Genomic DNA, 22106 nt, shown 5'->3' with positions numbered 1-22106 from the left:
GGCAAATCTCAATAAACTAAACCAAACTAAACTTGAACATGCCGCCGGGCTTTTCCTAGCAAAACCTTGTCATAATCCTATAACGCTTGAAGGGTGTAACATAATTCAATCGACCATTTCATCTATTTCGTTATGTTTTGCAACCAAAAAACAACAATGTTTTTTGTACTTGCGATGCTTGATTCTGTCGCACAAAATCGTTTGGTTTTTTGGCTTATTTAACTAGCACTCCCAGTGTCTACTCGGCCAAACCCAAACGCAGAACTTAGAACTGGAACGAGGACAGCCGATTTACTTTGTTTTGACAAATACTCTGTGTGACTTTTAATGTTATTGTATTTATCTGTATTTCGTAAAGTCGGGAAATATGCTAGGTAACCAAGAGCTACAGGGAGACATGCAAGATAAAGTGAGTTGTCACCTTGAACCAGACCAAGAGGTGGCTGCAGTGTTAGGAACAGGTGAGGGATCGGGAGAGGGAAATTTAAACCACGTGGTGACCGTGCGACAAATGGTACCTTTGTCATTACAAAAGTCACAGTGCGCTCTCTTGATTACTCGCGTTTTTGGCCCAGAAATGTAACATATTTTGGTGAAGCTCGGTCATGTGTGACTGTGATTGCAGTCACGAAGAAAGCAATCTCTTGGGTGTTTGAGATCCCAGCTAACTCTCGATACGGACCTCTTGAGGAGAAATTCTTTTTGGCTTACTTTCGCTTATGATTTGCTCCTGAAGAATACTTAACTGTTCTTTTTCAGACCCCAATGTTTCCCAGTCTGGCCCAACTAGCTCAGCCAGGCGAAGCTCAAGGTCTTCCTCGACAAAGGAGTTGACAACTGGGATAAAGGTATGTCATTCTCAATTTTGACAACAGTACGAGTTACATTTTTTGGCAGAATGAGAAAAAGCTATTGCTTCTCACTCATCCCTCCTCTCCCATGAACAGAGATGAAACTGCATCAAGGCCTCAAACATGCCCTTTTCCTCATCATGCTAACGGGGGAGATAGGGGCGGATGGGATGTTAATTTTTTTTTTCTGTCAAGATTGTAACAGTTGTGCCACGCGAAATTATTAAGATCTTTATCACTTGAGTCTTGGGTCATTTATTCACTTTCACAGCATTACAAAGTTAAAGGATTTCTTTGTAAATTCCTCCAGTATCTCTACCTAAATTATATTTTTAGATAGCATACATATTTCGAGTCTAATCCACCCTTTTTCTACCTCTGATTGTATAACTGAGTAAGTCATCAATGGGATTTACAAGGAAGAGAAGTTTTTCTTAACAGTATAAACATTAGATGCCACTGAGCTTTTGGCTTTATAACTTTACCCAAAGAGGCTCCTGTGATTTTATCTGTTTCTTGCCTAAGGCTATCCAAATGCATCTGTTTTTGCAGATGTTGGATCATGACATTCAAGAATCTCTTAGCACTGGTGATGCAGCAGCACAGTGTAAGCTAGAGCTATCCAGATTTCACAGTTTAAAATTTTTGTATAATCCAAGAATTTATAACATTGTATTGCAGAATATGCTTTTCAAACCCACCATGTTTTGTATCACTGGCCAAACTCCCACTGGCTTTACTGGAAAGCTACTCCAAACAGGAATTTTTCAAAGGGGAGGGGAGGGGAGATGTTGTTAGACTGAGAGTACCCACTGTACTATCATAGCTTGTTATGCTAAAAAACAATTTGTCAGATGGGAAGTGGGTGATTCATGCCATGTAAATTCTTTGGATTTGTGCTTTAATAATTTCACAAAGGATAATATGAGTACGCCCTCCTAGCTAGGTCCTGCGATATTTATAGGACTCCACTGATAGGCCAATGCAGATCCTGAATTAGCACTTTTTCCAGAACCAAAAAAATTGTTTTAAATAGACATCCTATGGGATTTTATTTGAAATCTCTTAATTATACTGGTTTAGACTCAATCTTGTTTCAAGTTGAAAAATACTAAAAGTCAAACAATGTACAAAAGCCAGATGTGGTAATACAGCATGCTGACCTTATACAGGAACATCGACATCTTTAAACTCCAAGAATTTTTTTACAAATTTATTAATCTCTCAGCAATCTACTTTGACACAGTGTATACAAAATGGGCAAGGCTTAGACAAAATTGGTTTATTTAGTAGCCTGTGGTATAAATGGTTGAACCAGAAGCAGACAGAAACTTTCAACATGTTTTCATAGTACCAGGTCTTCTGCTGGTATCAAAAGAATACTAGCAAGGTTAAAGTACATGGAACATTGTAACAATGGTTTGACTTTGTAGTTTTGATGTTTCCAGACCCCTCTCTGCATTTCTTGGCAGCTCAGGGTGAAATTGCAAAAATAAAAGAAGAGATTGACAAAGGTTTGTGTAAGATTTGAAGTCGGTTTATTATCTGTTAGCACATTCTAAGAATCTGGTTTCTTTAGCATCAAGCAGCAGAGTGTTTTTCTTCTTTCCCATTAAACAGATTCTGTCATTTTGCATCCTACCCCCAACCCTCGCTCTCATCTCCCAAGTCCATCTCAAGGTTTCTCAAAAGGCCTTTCCTCTATAACCTGTTGGATATTCACCATAATTATGGTTCCTGCTGGTTTGTGTTCTTTACTTTAGGAACAGATGTAAATGCTGTAGATAAAACAGGCCTAACACCTCTGGCTTGGGCAGCAGCCCACAGACAGGTAATTGTATCATAGAAGGCTAACCCACTTAGATGATTTGTTCCACTTTACTTTCAATATTGTGCCATTTCGCTATTGAGTACAACTCCATGTTCACACTTTGCCCAGTTTTATATTTCATTTTAATCACAAGGACCAGTCCATATTTAAGAAGCCCTCTATACCTTTTCATCCACTCAAGGTCACTTCACACCATTGTGGCATAATTAAGCCTCATTGTTGTCATTTAAGAGCACTTTATATTTCTGATTAGTTAACCCACTTCTTTTCCACAAGATTGATATCACTGTAGCTATTACAATTTTGCCTCACTTATTTGTCCATTATGGTATTGCTTTAGCACTGCCCTCTATTGAGGAAAAATGCTTTTGATCTTTGCAATTCTCTGGTTTGCATAATGTAGCTTTCATTAAGTCAATTATGAAAAATTTCCAACTCAGCATCAACAGTTATGAAGGATTTCTTTGATTTTGCTATATGTCTCTTAGTAATTGATGATGAAGAAAGAACTAACCCCCCTTTATCCAGTCAGATGAAAAACTATTACCTACTTTGTCCTGTTCATCCATGATTTCCCCCAGTTTTAGGCAGTTTGTTTTGAAAATTTTGATTTTGATTTTCCACAAGCTCATAGTAATATTTCCCCTTGCATTGATTGGTTATTGTGACTACAGCAGTTTTGGTTTCAAAAAACTCAATCGAACTGTGGTTCAGACTTGCTTAGGCATATAATATTGCTGTTTTAGAAAGCGACCATATCTGTGCTGCTTAAAAGTGGTGCAGATGCCACAGCATGCAGTCCAACTGGAGAGACGGCACTCTCATTTGCTGCCTGTCAGGGCCAACTGGATGTTGTTGAGCAGCTTTTAGAATCTAGAGCTGATCCAGATGTTGCAAATGTGGTTTGTATTCAGTTTCAACTCACATGTGATATGTGTTGTATTTGATGCATGCCTATTCAAAAGGTTACTTCGGAAGGTAAGCCCTTGAACCCTCAGAATGACCAGCATGTAATTTCTCCTTACAGTATCACTCCTGAATCAAACATTAAGGCCATGAGAATAAAGGAAATGATCACCAACTAAACAAGCTCTTGATTATTGCACAGATTCTCCTTGTCAGCACTTTAGGAAATGTATAAAGAACATTATGGAGAATATGCATACTGATGATTTGGGTGTCAAGGCTCAATGAACAGTATTAACTTATTCAGTATTGTTGATTAATGCCTAAGAGGGCTCTTAAGAAAATTGAGCAGTGACTTGAGAAAGGCACAAAAATATGAAAATTACTAATGTTGTACAATGTTCAGTATAATCACATAGTGACTAAATTTTGTTTGCAGGAAGGGGGTACACCTCTCATGTATGCAGCGTATAATGGGTATCCACAGGTTGTTAAACTTCTACTTGGTAAGAAAACCTTTACCACAACACTCTTCAACTATTAGGAGAAAAAAGAAACAGGTTCACATTCATCAGGAACCCATAGGATCTTAAAAAGTCTCTCTTATGGGAAAACGAGGATAGCTAAGTTGGGATTGGCATTATTTACTCTGATGAAGGGCCAACGCTGGAAACGTCAGCTTCAGAAATTCTCCACGGTGGCCACATTATCAATTCAATAGATAAAACTAGATTATCTTTACTTGTAATACCCCCACCAACACAGCACCACAGTTTCTCCAGAAGTGTACCCTCTATTCATTTTGGATTGGTATTACAACGAATTCTGTATCTGATTACCGTCGACAGAATGTTTCTTGTGTTTATACGGACTGATGAGAAAGTAATTATATGGGTGTTGACTTCTGATTAAATTGTGGGTAATAAATCACTTCTTTCTTCTTTCTGTATATAAATCACAAACAATGCACAATTCCTGTATTCAGTCTGACAAAGGGCTAATGCTCGAAACGACAGCTATGGAAACTATCTACGGTGGCCACAGTTTCTGTTAAACTTACTCCTTTTATTTATTTGTACTAAATCTGTTTAGAACATGGAGCAGACTTAACAGCTACAAACAATGAAGGTCACACCGCTTTGAGCCTGGCTCTAGGAGTAGGAAACAAAAATGGTGAGTCAGTGATAACACCAAAGGTCTTCGCCAAGTGATATTTTGTCAGTCTAACTCTTAAGACTTAACTGACGGAAGTGTTGTGCCTAGAGAGCTCAATACAAATCCGTTGGAAAGAAAGAAAAACAGGCGACTACAGGGATTAAGATGATTGACACGGAGTCTGAAAGGATGAGGGTAGATATCGGTTAATAAAGTACTGAAACAAAAGATAAAAGTAATATTCTTTCTACGTCGTCTATGGTAATTCAAGAGCTTCTTTAGTTCGCGACCAGTTCCTTTCTTCTGACGACCTTAATGTTTGATCCAGGGGGGGGGGGGGGGGTTGAGCCTGTTGGGAGAAAGTATTCTTATCGGTTAAACGGTTAAGAACTCGATTGAGACTAGTCAGGAAATTATTTGAGACATTGTACGAGGTTTCTGCTGTTATTGATCCCCATAATGGAACTGAACTGTAATTGTTTTCTTGTCGTTGTAATGCATGGTATGAATATCAAATGTTTCCTTTTCAGTCCAGCGTGTCATCGAAGACTATCTTCGCTCCATCCTGGAAAACCGAACTTCCTCGTCTTGCGATGGAGAAGTTCAAAAGTAACTCTTCTTGTAAGGTCACGGTAACGCAATATTGAACACGGGAAAAGGAACTTGCGGAAAAATAATGTTCATCTTACCTACTTCACCTGCCATGTTCGTCTTGAACCGGCCCGTCAGACGAACAAGGACAGCGCGCGCATGAGTGTGAGTTTGCCGACAGGCGTCGAGACACGCAAGGTATCATGGAAGTATTGCGAAGAAATGTTTTTTAAAACAAACTTTCCAGTGAGCGAGGCATACCTAAATAAAAAGGTGTTGATAAACGGAGAAGCAGTTAGCTACTGGAGAGTTCTGGAAGAAGAATATTCAGCCTCCACACGAGATCATAATTTTTCTTGGCCGCCACGCTTGTGATTACCAGGCGGAAAAACTGACATCCTTGAAGTGTACTCTGTTTTATTTACAAGTTGTTTCCCCAAAGTTATTTCCAGACGTTTATTTCTCAAATGGGAGCAATTGGGTATTACTTGCTCTAAGAACTGCGTGAATATAAAAGAAATGTTACAATTTTTTATTAAATGCGAAGCTTATTTATTATTCAAGATAAACTGACTGTGGGTTTTCATATTCCTCCAGTTGTCTGTTAACATTGCGTCGGTTGAAATTTGAGTTTTGGTTATCGATTCCCTTGATCGCGGCATTATTACCGCCATTTTTCAATTCACCTTTGAATTTGAGCGGCGAAAAAGCAGTCACCGCCATTGCCTTTATAAGTCTTATATTGGATCATAACCCTTTCACTCGATCCCAAGATCTACAAAAAAATGTGATTCTTCTTACTGCCTGTAATACAGTTCTTCTGATTTCAGTGCAGAGATTTTAGTATTAGATCACTTCAACTAATAACCCCCCAACTGATAGTTTTCTTGATTCTCATCACTTGTCTGCTTGATGTTGTATTGTTGTTTTAAGGAGAACTTCTGTCTTGGTCACTCGTGGGAATTAAAGGGTTAAGGAAGGAAACCTCACCTACAAGGAAATCGGTACGTTTCTAATTGATCGTAAGAAGATTTTGGGGATCTTTCTTAGTTCGGCACCTATTTCGCCTGTCTTTAGTTAGCCAAAAGAGTTTGTTGCGAAATTGCTTTTTTAAACGATCCTCTCATGTCATGGCCAGCAAGAAAGGATATTCATTCCTTGGAAAGGGAATTTCCGCACACCATTGTTATCAGATTTAAGTGAGCTAAGCAGATGCATTCTTGTGTCTCGGGCAGCACTCAGAAACTGAGAGTTTTTCCTTAGTCGCTTGCCACAGATATTTCGTCTGTGGTGTTTACGTAAAGATACCAAACTGTGGGCTTACCAACAAATTGGCTGATGTCAAAACGAGCCGTTAGTAGTTGCACTCTTCCCCTGATGCCATATTGGAGACAAAATCGCTTGCGTGTAAGTTTCCAGTACTATATAAAGCATGCGCGAACTCGAGAACATAATTTTCATGCGCCTTTAAACTACGATCTGCCGTTTAAGTGTAGTAACGAAAGCAGTCTGAAACTGAGTGACTCAAATGCGTCCGCGCATTTCTGTTGGCTGTCGTGAAACCAAAACTAATCATAGCAGCCAATCGAGACAAAGAGAAATACTACAAAGAGCCCGTGGGAAAACTACCTGAAGGGCAAAAAACACTACTAGATATTACAAAGAGCCCATGGGAAAACTACCTGAAGGGCGAAAAACACTACTAAATATTACAAAGAGCCCATGGGAAAACTACCCGAGGGGCGGAAAACACTACTATGTCCACTATGACCGAGCCTCGATGAGCTTTTAGTTTCGATTGGTTTAGAGGCAAGAGAATATGAACTGAATTCATATTCTCTTGTTTGGAGGGTGTAAGTGTTTGAAAGAAAGTAAGATTAACTCTCTGTCACGAAGGACTGTCATTTCCTGGATCTTCTTAGTACTCAATTTGACTCTTTAGAGTATGCATAGACTGTTTTCAGCCTCTCGGACGAAGTACATTAACTTACCTGTAAATCAATGATGTAGCATGAGAAGACACACAGGGCTTGCACTGTAAGTATCCCACAGAGCTTCATATGCAAGGATCATATGTGACAACACCCACCGCGCCTCGACTAGTGCTGAAAAAGCTCCATACAATTCCTTATAATTTTATCATAAGGAATTGTATGGAGCTCTCCGAGATACTTACAGTGCAAACCCCGTGTGTCTTCTCATGTAACATTAAAGCACCTCAAATGTTCATGTAATGAAGTTTTTGTTTTTTTGTGTCAAAGTGACCCTTTGAGTGTATTGAGTGATTTACTCATTACGCTGATCATGATGATACGACGAGAAAGGAAAGAAAAACGATTGAAGACTTAATTTCTCTTTGCGTATAAGGTCATCCCTTTTCAGATTTGACCTCACTCTTGTCTCGTTGCCAGTCCTTCACTTCGTAATCATCGCTTAAAAGAGAGATGGAGATATCTGCTTGTTGCTCGTGTGATCCGTCAACAGGTTTGTACCCCATTAGCTGCATCACATGTCTGCAATAATATTCTATGATGTTTATTTCATAAGGATGAACTTTCCATCTCCATCGATTCATGGCGATTTGTGCATCATCCACAGTGAAAGCAGCTGGACTGCCTCGTATTTTCATATCTGATCTGGTTTCATCCGGATGTGTACTTTCATTTAACCATGTTGTAACACTATCTAACACCGATAGCCCGGCAAAGTCGAACAGTCTCTTCATTTCTTCTAAAGGATTTCTCGCAAAGTCTTCATACCTCAGCACTTTGACTTTGTTTCGTTGCCAAGTGGAAAGTCTCTTGACAAAATTAAGGCTTTCTTCTGTCTCTTTGCATACTTTGTAGCTGAACATTCTTGTTCCGAGCTTAGCAACTCCACCTTCCTCGTGGTAAAAGCTAACACTCAGTGAAGAGGGTATCACAGCGCGAGGATCTCTTACCAACAACACTATTTTACAATCAATGTCTGGGGAATCGCAAACAGCTAGAGCCTTTTCCATTCCGCCTTTGTCCGGCATACGTCCCAAAAGAACCTTAATCACAGTGAGCATGTATCCATTTTTGCATGTATTTTTAAGTGCTTCGCTTGTCATTTTGGGACAAAGTCGTGGATCCCATCTCGGGTCGGATATATTGTAAGGGCAAAGAGGCGGCGAGGCAATAGCGTGACTAATCCGAGGATGAAGAGGTTTGCGGTAGTAAGTTTCAATGTCCTTCAAGATGACTGGATCAGTGAATTTACATTGAAGTACATCAGTTAAGAATTTCTGCACAAGGCTGTCATAATGCAAGTTAAATACTTTCTGTGTTCTTTCCACAGTTTGCAGCGGTTCGTACATGTAAAACACATCTGGGTGATGATTAAAAATGTCTCCGGTGATTGAAGATCCCGATCGGCCGTGTGCTACAATTATCAAGTTTCTCCTGGCCGAGGGAGATTTATGTTGCTTAGGCGTTTCCACTATGGAGTGCTGGTGTTGTACAGATGCATAGTTTGCCAGATAAATTCCGAATACAGCAGAAAACGACAGCCAACCAGCTATGATAACTCGAAGCCAAAAAGGAAACCTTCTTAAGGAAAAAATATTCCTTCGTCTTCTATGCCTCCAAAACTTCATCTCCGGCGCTTCAATGACATTTGCTTGTCTTACACCTATTTTGTTTGCAAAAAAAGCAAGACATTCGGCCAATGTAAATAGTATTGTATCTACCGACTGCAGGGGAAAGCTAGAGACATTTTCCTCAACTAAGGAAGACCAAGCCAAGAAGGGAGTTCGAAATATGTGAATGAAATGTAAGAGTGCATAAAGTTTAACTAAAAGGCGCACAGAGAAAAAAAAGAAATAAAACGTAAAAAAACAAACAAGTAAATATCAACAGGAGAGCAATTGATGAAAGTGGTGTTGATCAGCATGTTGAGTTCTTACTGACATATTTTTAGCAGGTCCTTCGCCAAGTATATTGGGTCGCCGGATGGGGGAAACTAACTGCAGCCTGTAACACACTTTACGATAGGCACCAGGGACACTCGACCTGTCTATTGTAGTCTCCTGTAATCTCTTGTCTAATTGATTCTCTAATATACAACTCTACTCACATCAAGGTCTGGCGTGACCTCTGGTCGTCTGACTTACTCAGGTTAATCTATCTGATTCTGACTCTTTGATTTTCGATCACTAACTACTGACTCATACTGAACTGACCTAATACTTCACAACATTATACATGACTTTCGGGCATAAACTAATAAAAAAAGAGGGGCCAAAAAATATACGATCTCGAATCCCCCTTTAGTGCATGTAACATTGAAACCTGTGAATAAGTTCTTTATATAGAACTAAGTAAAGAAAGCTCTGACGAAGGGCTAACGCTCGAAACGTCAGCTTTGAAACTCTTTACGGTGGCCAATTTATTTTACTAACTCAGTTGATAAAACCAAAATTACCTTGTCACTCCTGCCGACGTAGCACCACAGTTTCTTTAGAAACTAACCCCCTTTATTAAAGTGCTGCTAAAACGAAATTTTCGTATCTGAAATATTTGCTCTAACCTGTAGTTTTGAATATGCTGATCATCATTAGATAATTTGCTTTGGCCAAAAAGAAGCGAAAGATATCTTTTTTAACCGTTCAAATAAAAAATTTTACACAAAACCATGTCCGGGCCCTGGTACTGAGCGAAATGGATTGATGACGTCACTGGTTGTGTTCACTTCGATAGCGTGGTTTATTTCACTCACTGTTTGTTTGTATTCGGGGGCGAAGGAGATGGCAGACATTGAAGTTCTGTCAAGTGAATCTTCTTCTGAACGAAGCGAAGTTGTCTCCAGTAGCGAAGAGGAAGATGATGGCGTAAAATGGGGTTGACAGGCCTACACGACTCCCAAGCGTGTGTTAAGAGTAGCCTATTCAAAGTTTAACCCTCACGAGTATGTCTTTGAGCGACCGCCCTCTTTTGTGAGATACGAGCGGCGGATTTTTGTATAGTTCGCTCAGTAGTGGTTGTATTTCTATTAAATGCCAGTTTTTCATGAGAATTTGCTTTATGTGTGGCACTGAGTACGCACATCAGGGATTGCGTCTTTTTCGAATCGTTCGCCTTTGTAGATGTACAGCTATTTTTTTTACTGTCTCGATCTTTAAGTTGTCTGGATTGCTTTCAGTTGCGCCACGCGCGCTGATTCGATCGTTCTACAGTTCTTAGTGTTCAGTGTTCCAGCCGTTTTGGCTCGTTTTCTTTTCTTTATTTCGGTATTAAAACGAACGATTTCACGTTCATAGAAGCACATGATCGCCTTTACTGTTTCTTGCTCCGCGTTGTTAAGGATTTGCTTTAACTCATTTTTTAAATCCTTGTCTGCTCTTATTTTGGCCCTCGCCCTATATTGTAGGGATTCTGGGCATGTTCTACCAGGCATTTGGTACAGAGGGATTTGTTCGTTATCCTCAGACTTGCCGATTAGATCATCTTCAGTGGCGGTGTCGTATGAAGCTTCCATGCTTTCTTCATTCTCTGAATGGCATTGCTTTGGCCCGGGGCGTTTAGCAGCCCATCTGCCGTTATAATGTCTTTCGAAATTTTCTGTCGATGGTCAGGCAAGACCGCGGTTTCGATCCTAATCTTGTGATTTCGTCAGTTGCCGATTAACTAAATAGACTGGTAGAGATTCGTTCTCGGTATCAGTCGGGAATTTTGCTCCCTATCCAGGTGAACCTCTCGCAAATAGCCAAGATGCCGATGTGGCTGCCGATGAATAAGACGAAGATGGCATTTTGCCCGAAATCCTCTTTTTCGGCCTCCCAACATGCAAGCCACACGCCATGCTTTTACCCTTCTTTCACAGAAGTACACAACCAGTGACGTCACAGGGCTGTTTTGGCCGCGCCAAGATGGCCGCCAATTTTGATCTCAGCCGGTCAACTTCGAATGCTTAAAAATGTACTTTCCGGTATGCGTTGGCCCAAAAAAAGTACACAGCGTTTGCAAATAACGTTCAAGCTCTATTATATTGCAAAAATCTCGGATATGAAAATTACGTTTCAGTAGCCCTTTAAGAACAAATAAACATGCGTGACTCTATTTGCAGCGGCGCCCTCGCCTGGAACTAGGAAAACTGAAACATTTTGCAAAATTGTAATATGCACTCTCAATTTAAATCACGTATAAATACAAGACCCCCACTCCTATTGTCACTTTCGGCTTTCAGTAAAACTCAGTAACGATTTGTGAGTCTGAAATTTCTTTAACATGCTACGTTCGGTCGCTTGGACTCAAAAAATGCCGTCAATTCCTTGTCGATGTCGATCTTTCTGATTTTGGAAAAATTCGCTCCTCTGTGTCAGAAATTTTTGTTCATTTGTTCGAACTAGGTAACGACTTATTGAATAATGATTAATAATGTATAGGGAAAAGGTGTTTGATGTTAATTCTTGAAGCACAGTAAATTGAATCGCCTTATTTCGACTATCGCAAGGTTATGATAGCGTGATCTGCGTATGCTATCCGAAATTTATGTTATTAGTAAGTCACTTGACTACAAACTGAACTTATCCACATTCAATGGAGATTCTGGCGTAAGCTTTTGCGGGGACCATTTAAGAATATAAAGACGACCATATGAAGATTTCGAAGCTGGCTGGTTCCGCAAGGTTAACACAATCAGCATTGTTTAACTAACACCATAGAATTTGCATAAAACTAATTTAAAGGCAACTATGTTACATTGCCGGAGCTCCCTACCCTGGCTCCAGAGGTTTCACTTTTCCTCCCTGTTTACAATCCTTTCGGGCTGCGAAGCAGCTAGTCTCCTTCGCAGCCGCTCGGGCCGGAGTCACGCAACGCTCCCCGTCCCCACGGGGAGTTACTATATCACGGGCGACGAGCGGGGCAAGAAATGTAGTCCGGGATATGAGTGGTCAGCGGTAAAATAGCTTTAATACATCATGTAGAGACAAATCATTTGTAGTTGTTGCATTAAATAATCGTGGAATCAATCCCGAAATGTTAACAATAAATTTTGCTAAATAACAAATTAAGCAATTTTTCAAAAGCTTCGACTATAAATATATTTTTCACTGCTCTAATAAGCAACGAAGGTATCGGGAGAGGTATCAAAAACTTATATTTTTGTTTGGTAACTTGCTACGCGATGTAAAGAAAGTATCGTGACCGACTTCCGGTTGTCCAAGGCGTTAATCACAGCTGGCGCGCTTTTCACTTGATTTTTGCAATCTCTACTATTTTTCCGGGAAAAGAAAAGCTAGGGAACTCTAAAAAAATTTAGTTTTCGATCTGAATAGTTTTTTAGTCTTTTTATAAGTTTGTATCTACAGGCTAAGATGGAAAACTTTCATAACAAAAATTCAAGTAGCTGAAGTTCTCTTACTTCATATTATATATAAACAATCGCCTCTATTCCATGTTAAAATATCCAAGGAGGAAAACTCAGAGCTTCAAGAAACAGCCAAATTAAGGCTAATGTGTTTACCATCCCTAAAATGTTTCGATAAAGGTCGCTCGATTTAGGAGACCTTTTCTCAAAACAACCATATGATAAATAATTATGTTTTCCGTTCAAACTTTTTCTTTCTATTCACTTTAACAGAAGCACTCAGGATGAAAATGTCGAGTTTCACTGCTACAGATTGAAAAGAGATGGCCAAAGAAATGTATGGGGACATTTCCGCGGTTATTTTCAAGGACAGGAGGTGCTGACAAATGAAAACAAAAAGAATTGTTGAGCAACATGTCTTATTTCCGGTTAAAGTGCAAAGGTCACAATTGGGACTTTCACAAGGCGCTAAGAACCCGACAATGAAAACCTTTGACCCAAAGCCACAGTTAGCTGACCGTTAAAGTAGAGACAGATGAACAGCAAAAGAATGACAGCAACAACGAAAACAAACCAAGAAACTCAAATGAAATAAAAACAAGGAGTGCAGCCGTAGCGGTCGTCTTTCACAGTTTGCATAAGACTGCAATCCACAAACTCTGAAAGAAAGAGGTGATTCTTATCTATCCCAATTATCCCTGAATGAGAAAGATTAGAATAGGAAACAAGGATCTTTGTACTTCAAAACACTGAAAGAAATAGTTACATACCTGTTTGAGAAAATCTTTTGTGGTTTTTCTCTTTTGAATGGCTTTCTGTAAGTATATAACACATGGAGTTCAACGCCTGAAATGATACTAATAAATCATCCATCTCTGCTCTGTTTCCTTCGAAATATCCGAAGCAATAATCGCCTTCAACAGAAAAGCCATTGAGCTCTTCTTTCAAAAAGTCCACCTCTAACTCTTTTAACGTTGTTAGCTTTTGGTCTTCATCCATTGCAAAATTTTTCGCAACAGATGAACTAGATTGCGAAAACCATTTCGCGCAAAATTTGACTGACAATTTTTGACAACCGAAGGTCAAGATCTAGATGCATTTTTTTTTCCGTCACGCAGCAAATATCACACTTTCCCGAAGCCACCGACGCCTTCGTTAGTTGTTAGAGCAGTGAAAAATATTTGTACAATCAACGCTTTTGTTTTTTTTTTTTCAATCGTTCTTTTTTTTTTAATTTTTATGTAGGGAAGTTTTCTGTTAACATTTCGGGATAGATACTACGATTATTTAATATAATAGTTACAAATGATTTGTCTCTACATGCTTCATTAAAGCTATTTCACCGCTGACCACTCATGTCTCGGACCATTTGCCTTGCCCCGCTCCTCGCCCGTGATATAGCAACTCCCCTGGTTCCCGTCCCCACGCGTGGGGACGGGGAGCGTTGCGTGACTCTGGCCCGAGCGGCTGCGAAGGAGACTACGAAGCAGCGAGATTGGCCGAGCTGCGTAGTAGCGTCTCTTTTTCTCGGAGCTGCGAGCGAGAAACAAAATAATTGAATGTTTGGAAAAGGAGTTCGAATATTTGAAGTGATGAATAGGGTTACCAAATTAAACAACTGGATGTCTCCATAGTCGAACAGCAGATCTGACCTAAAAGATTAAGCGTTGGAATGGAGGAATTGCCGGTTTGAATTGAAGAGTAGAGTGTTTGAATTGCAGAACGACTGTTTCAAAATGAAGGATTGCGTGTTTCGGTCGACAAAAAGCCTGTTTGAACTGACGAATAGTGTATTTGAGTTGACGAGTAGCAGATTTGCGGTAAAGAATTGCATATAGAAGGATAGCGTTTTAACTTGAGGAACTGACTATTTTGAATTGCGAGATTGAAAATTTGAAATTCACAATAGCATGTTTGAATTAGACGACTGAATGTTTGGGTAGTAGAAAAACATTTTTAAAACGAAGGATTGCACGTTGAATAGAAAAACAGCATGACTGAATCGAAGAAATATTGCTTTGAATTGAAACAATGGATGTTTCAGTAAACAAATAGAGTATCTGAATTGTCAAACAGGAAGTTTGAATAGAAAAATAGCAAGTCTGACACGAGGTTTTGAATTTTGACACTAAAAACGCGCTATAAGTAAGAAGTCCGCGAAAGATGAATAAGTTTTGTAAGTTTGCATCGCGTTGCCAAGCTAATTCATTTAATTATTGATGTCATCACTCAACGAAACTCAACCTTGGACAAACAAGTAGACGGACTTGTTCTTATCGTGATGAACTGTATCAGTCAATGCAATAATCACTGAGCTCCAACGAAATTGAAGAACGAAGCGAATACAGATGCTTGTTGAAAACAGGTCATGATCAGACATCAATTTCCTGGTCGTGCTGCGGGCCGATTTTATGCTCTTCAGGGCAAATAATGATAAAGTTTTCATGGAATAAAGCACTTTCATTTTCTGGCTTCAGGGAAAACCAACGCGATGCGAAAAGTACCTACCTCTTATAACGGGACTTCCTCATATTTTATGCTTGATAATTAATATGACTCCAGAAATTAGTGAAAACGAATTCCCGCAGATATTAGGACCGACTGTGTCACGCAATTCGTCAATTGTGACATCAAATCTATGCGATCAGAACTGTGGCAAGTCACCAACATATTAATTATTGCCAGTTATCACGCGATGACTGAAAAACGTCGCGCAGAAAAAAAACAACCTCTTCTCGCGATAACAAGAAAATTATTGCATTATAAGTTGTCCAGTTGCCAGGCTTCTTTACGGCTAAACCACTTGGTGCAAGCTATCAGTTTGGAAAAAACTTTTGGGGGGGGGGTGGGGGGAGGTGGAGTATTATCGACTTATTGCCTATAGTCTGCTTAATATTATAGAGCTTAAATTGTCACCTCTTTCTCTTGGGCCCTTTTACCCCGAGATCTTGCCTTTTCTACTCTGTTTTCATGAAATTCAGATTACCCTGCGCTAGCGAAGTCGAATTCTTGGGTGGTGGGTACATTGATATTTTCTCCTAAGTCGTATGATAATTTTCCTTTTATCGTGCGACGATCATGTTCATCTCATCGAGCGATGTTTTCCAATTTTTATGCTATAACTTCAAAAATAAAATGTCTGGGACAGTACCCCCATAAGTCACCATATCTATGGACCATCATGGATCAGAAAACTTGACAAACTGAAGTGAACTCCACCCTTAGGGAATGGCTAAATGCCTCAGGTTGATCGCTGGTGATATCTACAGACTTGGTAAAATTTGGTGTTTTGAATCTTTGATCACGAATTGGTTATTAGGGAAGTAAAAAAGGCTGTTAAGACAAAATTTTCTGTTCTCAATACAGGTTGGAAGGTTTTAACTTCAATATATGCGTATGATGCACGATCCTCGCAGTAGAGAGCGCTATTTATGCAATAGCGAAAATCAGACCTGAAAAAAATCAGGCCTGTACGGGATTCGAACCACTGACCTCTGCGATACTAGTGCAGCGCTCTACCAATTGAGCTAACAAGCCTAATACCGCAGTTCAAAATATATGAACTTCATATATACATTGTATCTGATTTATCATCACGGGTTTATTACTAATCAACTTAATGGCCTGTTCCCAGTTGGCTCGTTAGCTCAATTGGTAGAGCGCTGCACTAGTGTCGCAGAGGTCAGTGGTTCGAATCCCGTACAGGCCTGATTTTTTTCAGGTCTGATTTTCGCTATTGCATAAATAGCGCTCTCTACTGCGAGGATCGTGCATCATACGTATCTAATACCGCAGTTCAAAATATATGAACTTGATATATACATTGTATTCAATATATACACTGCACAAAGTTCTTTTAAGATATCAGCTATTTTAAATATGTTATGATGGTTTTCTACAGTTGAAAACATCATTAACATGTCTGCGGGCCAGGCCATGCTGTCTATGTTCCAACGTGTAAACTGGTATTTAAAGAACCGGCTTCTGGGAGTTTGTGTGGCCTCCAAAAACGCATTTCATTATCCGTGTTGGGACCATGTCGCCGCTTTTATTCCTAGATCAACTCACAACAGATGAAGACATCTTACCCTTTCAAACTTCGATGTCAACTTTGCATTGAGTTTCTAACGAACAATTTTGTCAAGTTTAGTCAACATTATACTGTCTTCTCACACAAAAATCTTAGCTGGATCAACTCGCGGCGATCACTTAACGGTTGCATTATCTCAAGTTACCTCCGAGAGGAACCAATGATAGGAGCCTGATCTCTTTCCTGGCGTTACCCTATAATAATCATCGTTTCTGCATCAGAATAGACCATTTTTTTCCCTACACAAACTCTATAAGTAATCTTTATTTACTAAAAAGGATTGGAATTTTAGTTTACCTCTTGTTAACAGGGCTGCATTCGAATAAAAATGTTTTAGCCTACAAAATAAAGATATCACAATTATGCTTATCTTCACATAACGACAACCTCACCACAACTTTCACTTTTGTTTATCCTCAAAGTGGCCATAGAGAGAAGTTCGACTGTATGTTTTTATCGTATCAAAATCCACTATGCTTAAGTGATTGATGCGCTCTCATGTTTAACTATCAAACTCCCCAAAGCTCTTAGCTCTTTGGCGATCTCTTCTATGCTCTGACAACTCACCCCGAAATCAATAGTCAATTGGTAGAAGGTAACTAAACCCACTCTAAAAAAGGGAGGAAAGGCGAAAAAACTCGGCAATCACTTCACCGACTAGTCAGCTCGCCGACTTCAGTCTTCATCAGTTCGCCAACGATAGTCTAGTCTTCGGTGTAATCAGAAGAAAGAGGACATTGTTAATCATTATCTGGAAGTAAAGACAGTTAAACCACCGTAGCAAATAATGAAAATTTCAACGTTTCAAGCAATTCATGGCTGGACCGATGATCGATCTAGGGATATACTACCTTATGTAAGCTATACGGGTATACGTTCGCATACCAAGTAAAAGTTCCAGACGTCGGGGTTAAAAAGGGATCGATGAAGAAAATTGTGCTTATCAGAAATAGGGTTGGGATTAAAGAACCTGGCGGAACGATCGCACCGAGAATTCCCAGTAGTACCCGCAGGCCGGGGAATACTCTCAGCCAGCCATTCAAACTTCGCCGCAGTTGTTTACCTAGTTAGAATGTATATCACTATTAAAAGGAACTCAGCTCGGTGTGTTGCCCGTTCCAGGATCTGCTCAAGTCGTGCTCTAGGTTAAGTAGTTCAAATGAGGCTGCACATGTTAGTAATGCCATGACTCGTAAATAGAGGTTTTTCTATGGCTATACGTTGTTTTCGCCTAATTTGTTATGTTTATTTTAATAATCATCATCGTTATCATTCCAAACTTTCGCCCTCGTTTTAAATGACCTCGATTTCCCTTTATTTTCTAAGAGGATACAGATGTATCAATATCAATAATTAATTAGCCTACGTAAAGAGTACATTTCTAAAGCTGAATTTTTGAGCGTTAGCCCTTCGTCCAAAGCGAAAGTAAGAGAGTTTATCGAGAACCTTGGCGAGTTTACCAGTGGTGTCGGCGAGTTGACGTCGGCACAATGACCAGACCGTCCGGTCACGTTTGCGCAAGTCCATTCATGGTAGATCTACGACTTTTACGACATTGCTCTACCACAAGTTCAGATTTTTTGAAACCATTAGTGCATTGTTAGCCAGTGCTTCAATAAGATATTCGTGGATCTGTGTGTTTTGTACGTGGGCTTTAGCGAAGTAGACGCAATACCGACCGCATGCCTAATGACCCTTGTAATGACGCTAGGATAATAGAGAAAGAAATTTAATGATAGTAAAGAATTGCATGCTCCACGGCGCAACAATTAAACCTGGTTTAAATGCTACATTGTTCAACAAATAACTCAAAAATAAATTATTCAGTTAAGCTACAGTCTAAAGAAGATCCAAACGAAACCTTGGCGCCATTAAGTGGCTCTTTCCCGCTAAGAAACACAGCAATGAAAGTGACAAGTCAATCCAAATAATTCAATTGGGTATTTTATTTGGCTATTGATCGCCAATCAACAAAAGACAAACACAATAGACGACATGGATAAGGATTCAAGGGCAAGAGAGCTATCACTGGCTCGCAGTTTACAAAAAGCCCTCAAAGTTAAGGACAGTAAGACTGGAAAAGTTATTTTAAGAGACAACGTCTTCGAAGACTCTAAACTAGAAGACGAGATCAATCATATAGAACATTTACAGAAAAAAGAAGAAAACCGGCTTCGATGGGAGAAGGAATTTATGAAGAAAAGGTTACTTCGACGTGGTAAATCGAAACCGGAATTATTAACCTTGCCACCGATTGAAGGAGGAGGGAGACTCAATTGCAGTCCAAGAATAAGTCGAAGTGTAGTTAAACGCTTTACAAATATGGAGGACTTCTGGTCTAATGATTCTTCGCCGGAACGAAGCTTACATTGTTCACTGGACGACGTTCACGAGAAACCACGACACAACGTGGTCTCCACGCGATCTTTACTCGCCTCGCACTCCGCGCAGTCGACAACTTTACCAGCATTGTTATCGCCGAGTTTGATGAGGAAACACTCTATGAATGATCCTAGATTTAGAAAACTGTTACAAAATCTGATCCCTAAGACTGAACTCAAGAAGACTATGTCAAGTGAACTATAATCTTGCGAAAATTACGCAATACTTGCGCGCATGAAACGGGGGGAAAACAAAGGGGAGCAATTTCTTGTTAAAAAATTGTTTAACTAAACATGGCCTAACAGATACGAAAAACTTTAATTAAGGGCTACCTGAACAACGATAAAAAATTGTCTTAAATTTTTACACAGTCTGCGGCAACTAAAGTAATTGACGAGTTGACTGAATCTATTGTACTGTGATATTTTTGAGTACAACACAAATTACAGAAAGGAAACTTGAAAGCTTACGTTTGAGAGATAGTAAAAGTATTCAAGCATATAAACACCTGAATGATTCTATTCCCCCTTAAATTAACATGATAGCTTAATGATGACTGTTGTCAATAGGAGTCTTATCAGTGGTCGCATCTGATAATGCTAGGGCTAGAGGAGAACATCGAAATTTCTCTTTCATGTCTCCCTTCCACCGATATTCCGAGTTGACCCACGGCACGTTTTGCGCAATCTTACACCACAGAATACTCTTCAGTGAGCAGCCTGCGGTCTCTCCCATGAGAAGCGGTTTCAAAATGGCTGCCAAACACGTGTGAGATCTATCAGCCAAATTTTCTTCGTAAGAATAGTCAAACAAAACTATTGATACAATCATGGACCCGGCTAAGGCACAGATGGTTGCAGAACTGGAAATCGAAATGATGACGGACTTATATAACAGGTGAGTTTGCACGACACGAAGTGAGATGAAGAGAAATCTCAGTGCACAGCTATGCTCCATAATTTTCAGGGGTTGATCCAGGTTCCCTGTTTTCCCCGTTCCTCACGCAAGCATTGAAGTCGGCAGTTTGATATGAAACAAGAAGGAACCTTCCTAATTGACTATTGGTACCACTTCCCGAGGTTCCCATAAAATGTTTTGTCCCTCAGCATTTCCTGAATGTGATGAGCAATTTGCTGTCTACTCGAGCTTTAGATCTGGGCCCAGTTGTATATAGGGCGGATAGTACTATCAAACGGATAAATCGCTATCCGGCGGATGAGTGATAGCAAAGCGTATAACAGTATCCACCGGATAGAGATTTATTCAGTGGATAGCGTCATCCAACCTTCGAATAACCCAGTGCCTGTTGATCAAGGGCTCTTTAAAGGGCTCTTTAAAGCTTTTGTTGTGAATTATTGAATTGAGCATTACTTTTGGCACATTGGCATGGTTTCAGGGTGACACTCAAAAGCATAACATTCATATATTCTCGTATAGTTTATTTTGACCCTGCTGCTCTTGACAGATTTTCTGCAATATGGTTAACTGGTAATATCTGAAAACTCCCAGCTGACTTGCTTTAACTTCATTCATGATTTCAATCACAGATTAACTGTGGCCTGTCAGAAGAAGTGCATATCTCCAAAATACAAAGAGGGTGATCTAACCAAAGGCGAATCGGTTTGTTTGGATCGCTGTGTGGCAAAATATCTGGAAATACATGACAGGATTGGCAAGAAACTAACAGCCATGTCTATGCAGGATGAACGGCTCATGAATCAGCTTCAAGGTCAGGGACAGGCAGGGAATTGAGGGGACCAAAACATTGTTATTCATTGAAATAATGACATTTAGGAATCAGCTTTGATGTGAAAGATCTCGGAATTTGACAATAGCGACAGAGGTAACTGTTTCAGGACAGATTCTATATTTTACCCCATGGCTTTAGAGTCAATGGAATTTTTGTAAATTAAAAATGTACAATAAACGGGTGGACTTATTGACAGTACTTTGTCATGAAGAAAGTATTTATCTTACAGCGTTTTGCATGTTTCAATTTACTGTGCTGGTAACCCAGTGATAACAAAACAAAGGATGAATTTAAGGAAAAAAAAACTTTTTTATTAAGACTATGTACAAGGTTTGCAAACCACTTCTACAAAAGCTCAAACTTTCTGCATGAACAGCTATTTTTCTATGCTGAAGTTGCTGGCAGCCACACATTCAAGCTGTAAGAACCAGTTTCCCGTTGGTGGCCACTAATGTAATTTATTACACGACTCGGGCAGTCAGAGGGCCAATAACTAAAGTCAACCAATCAAAATGGTCTATTGCCAGTCAATATTCTCTCAGTATTGGACCGGGCACTGTCCTGAATGATACCACACTTGTGTCCCTTTGAACTTCAGTCGTATAATAAATCTCTTATTAACCAAGCTTGCTCGGGACTGTACTGGAAGAATATCGGCCCTCAGTCTTTGTTGTGCAGACCTCGCTGCGCTCGGTACGTACTGTCAAGACCTCGGGCCAATATTCTCCCAGTACGGCCCTCGTGCTTGGTTAATAAGATATATGAAATGCATTTGATCCTCAGAGCCCATGTAATATACATACTTAACACTAGAGGAGGCATTTCTCACATTGCTGGATTTTGCACTGTTATATAAACACCAATAAAATACCAGGTGAAATTTCATGCAAATACATGTTATCTTCACATGTAAAATAATACACTGGTATCAGTTACATAATTAATCACACCTTTTATAGCAAAAGTGAAGTGGTTTGGTATTTCATTGGTGTTTATATAATAAATGAAATATTACATGGCAGCTTGGAGATACAAAAAGGGAAACTTTTTGTGCTGAAAAATATTTTACTTATTTGCTTATTTCACTCATGAAATATTTTTTCAACACCCAAAGATAATCTTTGTATCTCTGTATGCCCATATAATATCCCCTTTGTCCTTGAGCCTGCACTTAAAGGAGCATGGAGATTCACCTACATCATGTCTTGTTTTTATTTT

At 39.6% G+C, this 22106-nt stretch overlaps 4 protein-coding genes across 4 annotated transcripts; 3 read left to right on the top strand and 1 right to left on the bottom strand.

Moving 5' to 3' along the window:
- The first annotated feature begins 266 nt into the window (after positions 1-266).
- Positions 267-5505, top strand: LOC111322135 (uncharacterized). The gene is made up of 9 exons (XM_022925192.2): positions 267-461; positions 760-848; positions 1404-1458; positions 2300-2365; positions 2615-2682; positions 3429-3584; positions 4028-4094; positions 4681-4761; positions 5274-5505. The coding sequence occupies exons 1-9, from the start codon at positions 368-370 to the stop codon at positions 5354-5356; spliced, it is 759 nt and encodes a 252-aa protein (XP_022780927.1). The 5' UTR covers positions 267-367; the 3' UTR covers positions 5357-5505.
- Positions 5506-7562: 2057 nt separating this feature from the next.
- On the bottom strand, positions 7563-12214 carry LOC111322134 (carbohydrate sulfotransferase 1). Its single transcript, XM_088743280.1, has 2 exons — positions 12075-12214; positions 7563-8988 (listed from the first exon to the last, which is right to left on the bottom strand). Exon 2 carries the CDS (start codon positions 8951-8953, stop codon positions 7703-7705), a length of 1251 nt encoding a protein of 416 aa, XP_088599406.1. The 5' UTR covers positions 8954-8988; positions 12075-12214; the 3' UTR covers positions 7563-7702.
- A 6347-nt stretch (positions 12215-18561) lies between these two features.
- Positions 18562-19607, top strand: LOC111322151 (uncharacterized). The gene has a single exon (XM_022925205.2). The coding sequence runs from the start codon at positions 18752-18754 to the stop codon at positions 19340-19342; it is 591 nt and encodes a 196-aa protein (XP_022780940.1). The 5' UTR covers positions 18562-18751; the 3' UTR covers positions 19343-19607.
- A 244-nt stretch (positions 19608-19851) lies between these two features.
- LOC111322145 (mitochondrial import inner membrane translocase subunit Tim10) lies at positions 19852-21086 on the top strand. The gene is made up of 2 exons (XM_022925202.2): positions 19852-20035; positions 20686-21086. Exons 1-2 carry the CDS (start codon positions 19968-19970, stop codon positions 20888-20890), a joined length of 273 nt encoding a protein of 90 aa, XP_022780937.1. The 5' UTR covers positions 19852-19967; the 3' UTR covers positions 20891-21086.
- The last annotated feature ends 1020 nt before the right edge of the window (positions 21087-22106 follow it).

Source organism: Stylophora pistillata, chromosome 13 (genome assembly GCF_964205215.1).
Source record: "Stylophora pistillata chromosome 13, jaStyPist1.2, whole genome shotgun sequence".
Taxonomy (NCBI): Eukaryota; Metazoa; Cnidaria; class Anthozoa; order Scleractinia; family Pocilloporidae; genus Stylophora; species Stylophora pistillata.
Note: the sequence above shows the minus strand (reverse complement) of the source record. Positions and strands in the feature narration are given on the sequence as shown.

What these genes read in the sequence shown, in the direction of transcription:
- LOC111322145 (XM_022925202.2), top strand. Translation starts at nt 19,968, where the DNA reads ATGGACCCGGCTAAGGCACAGATGGTTGCAGAACTGGAAATCGAAATG. An exon ending in ATGACGGACTTATATAACAG is followed by an intron (nt 20,036 to 20,685) that starts GTGAGTTTGCAC and finishes TTTCAATCACAG; the next exon opens with ATTAACTGTGGCCTGTCAGA.
- LOC111322135 (XM_022925192.2), top strand. Translation starts at nt 368, where the DNA reads ATGCTAGGTAACCAAGAGCTACAGGGAGACATGCAAGATAAAGTGAGT. An exon ending in TGGTGATGCAGCAGCACAGT is followed by an intron (nt 1,459 to 2,299) that starts GTAAGCTAGAGC and finishes TGATGTTTCCAG; the next exon opens with ACCCCTCTCTGCATTTCTTG. An exon ending in AGGAGTAGGAAACAAAAATG is followed by an intron (nt 4,762 to 5,273) that starts GTGAGTCAGTGA and finishes TTTCCTTTTCAG; the next exon opens with TCCAGCGTGTCATCGAAGAC.
- LOC111322134 (XM_088743280.1), bottom strand. Translation starts at nt 8,953, where the DNA reads ATGAAGTTTTGGAGGCATAGAAGACGAAGGAATATTTTTTCCTTAAGA.
- LOC111322151 (XM_022925205.2), top strand. Translation starts at nt 18,752, where the DNA reads ATGGATAAGGATTCAAGGGCAAGAGAGCTATCACTGGCTCGCAGTTTA.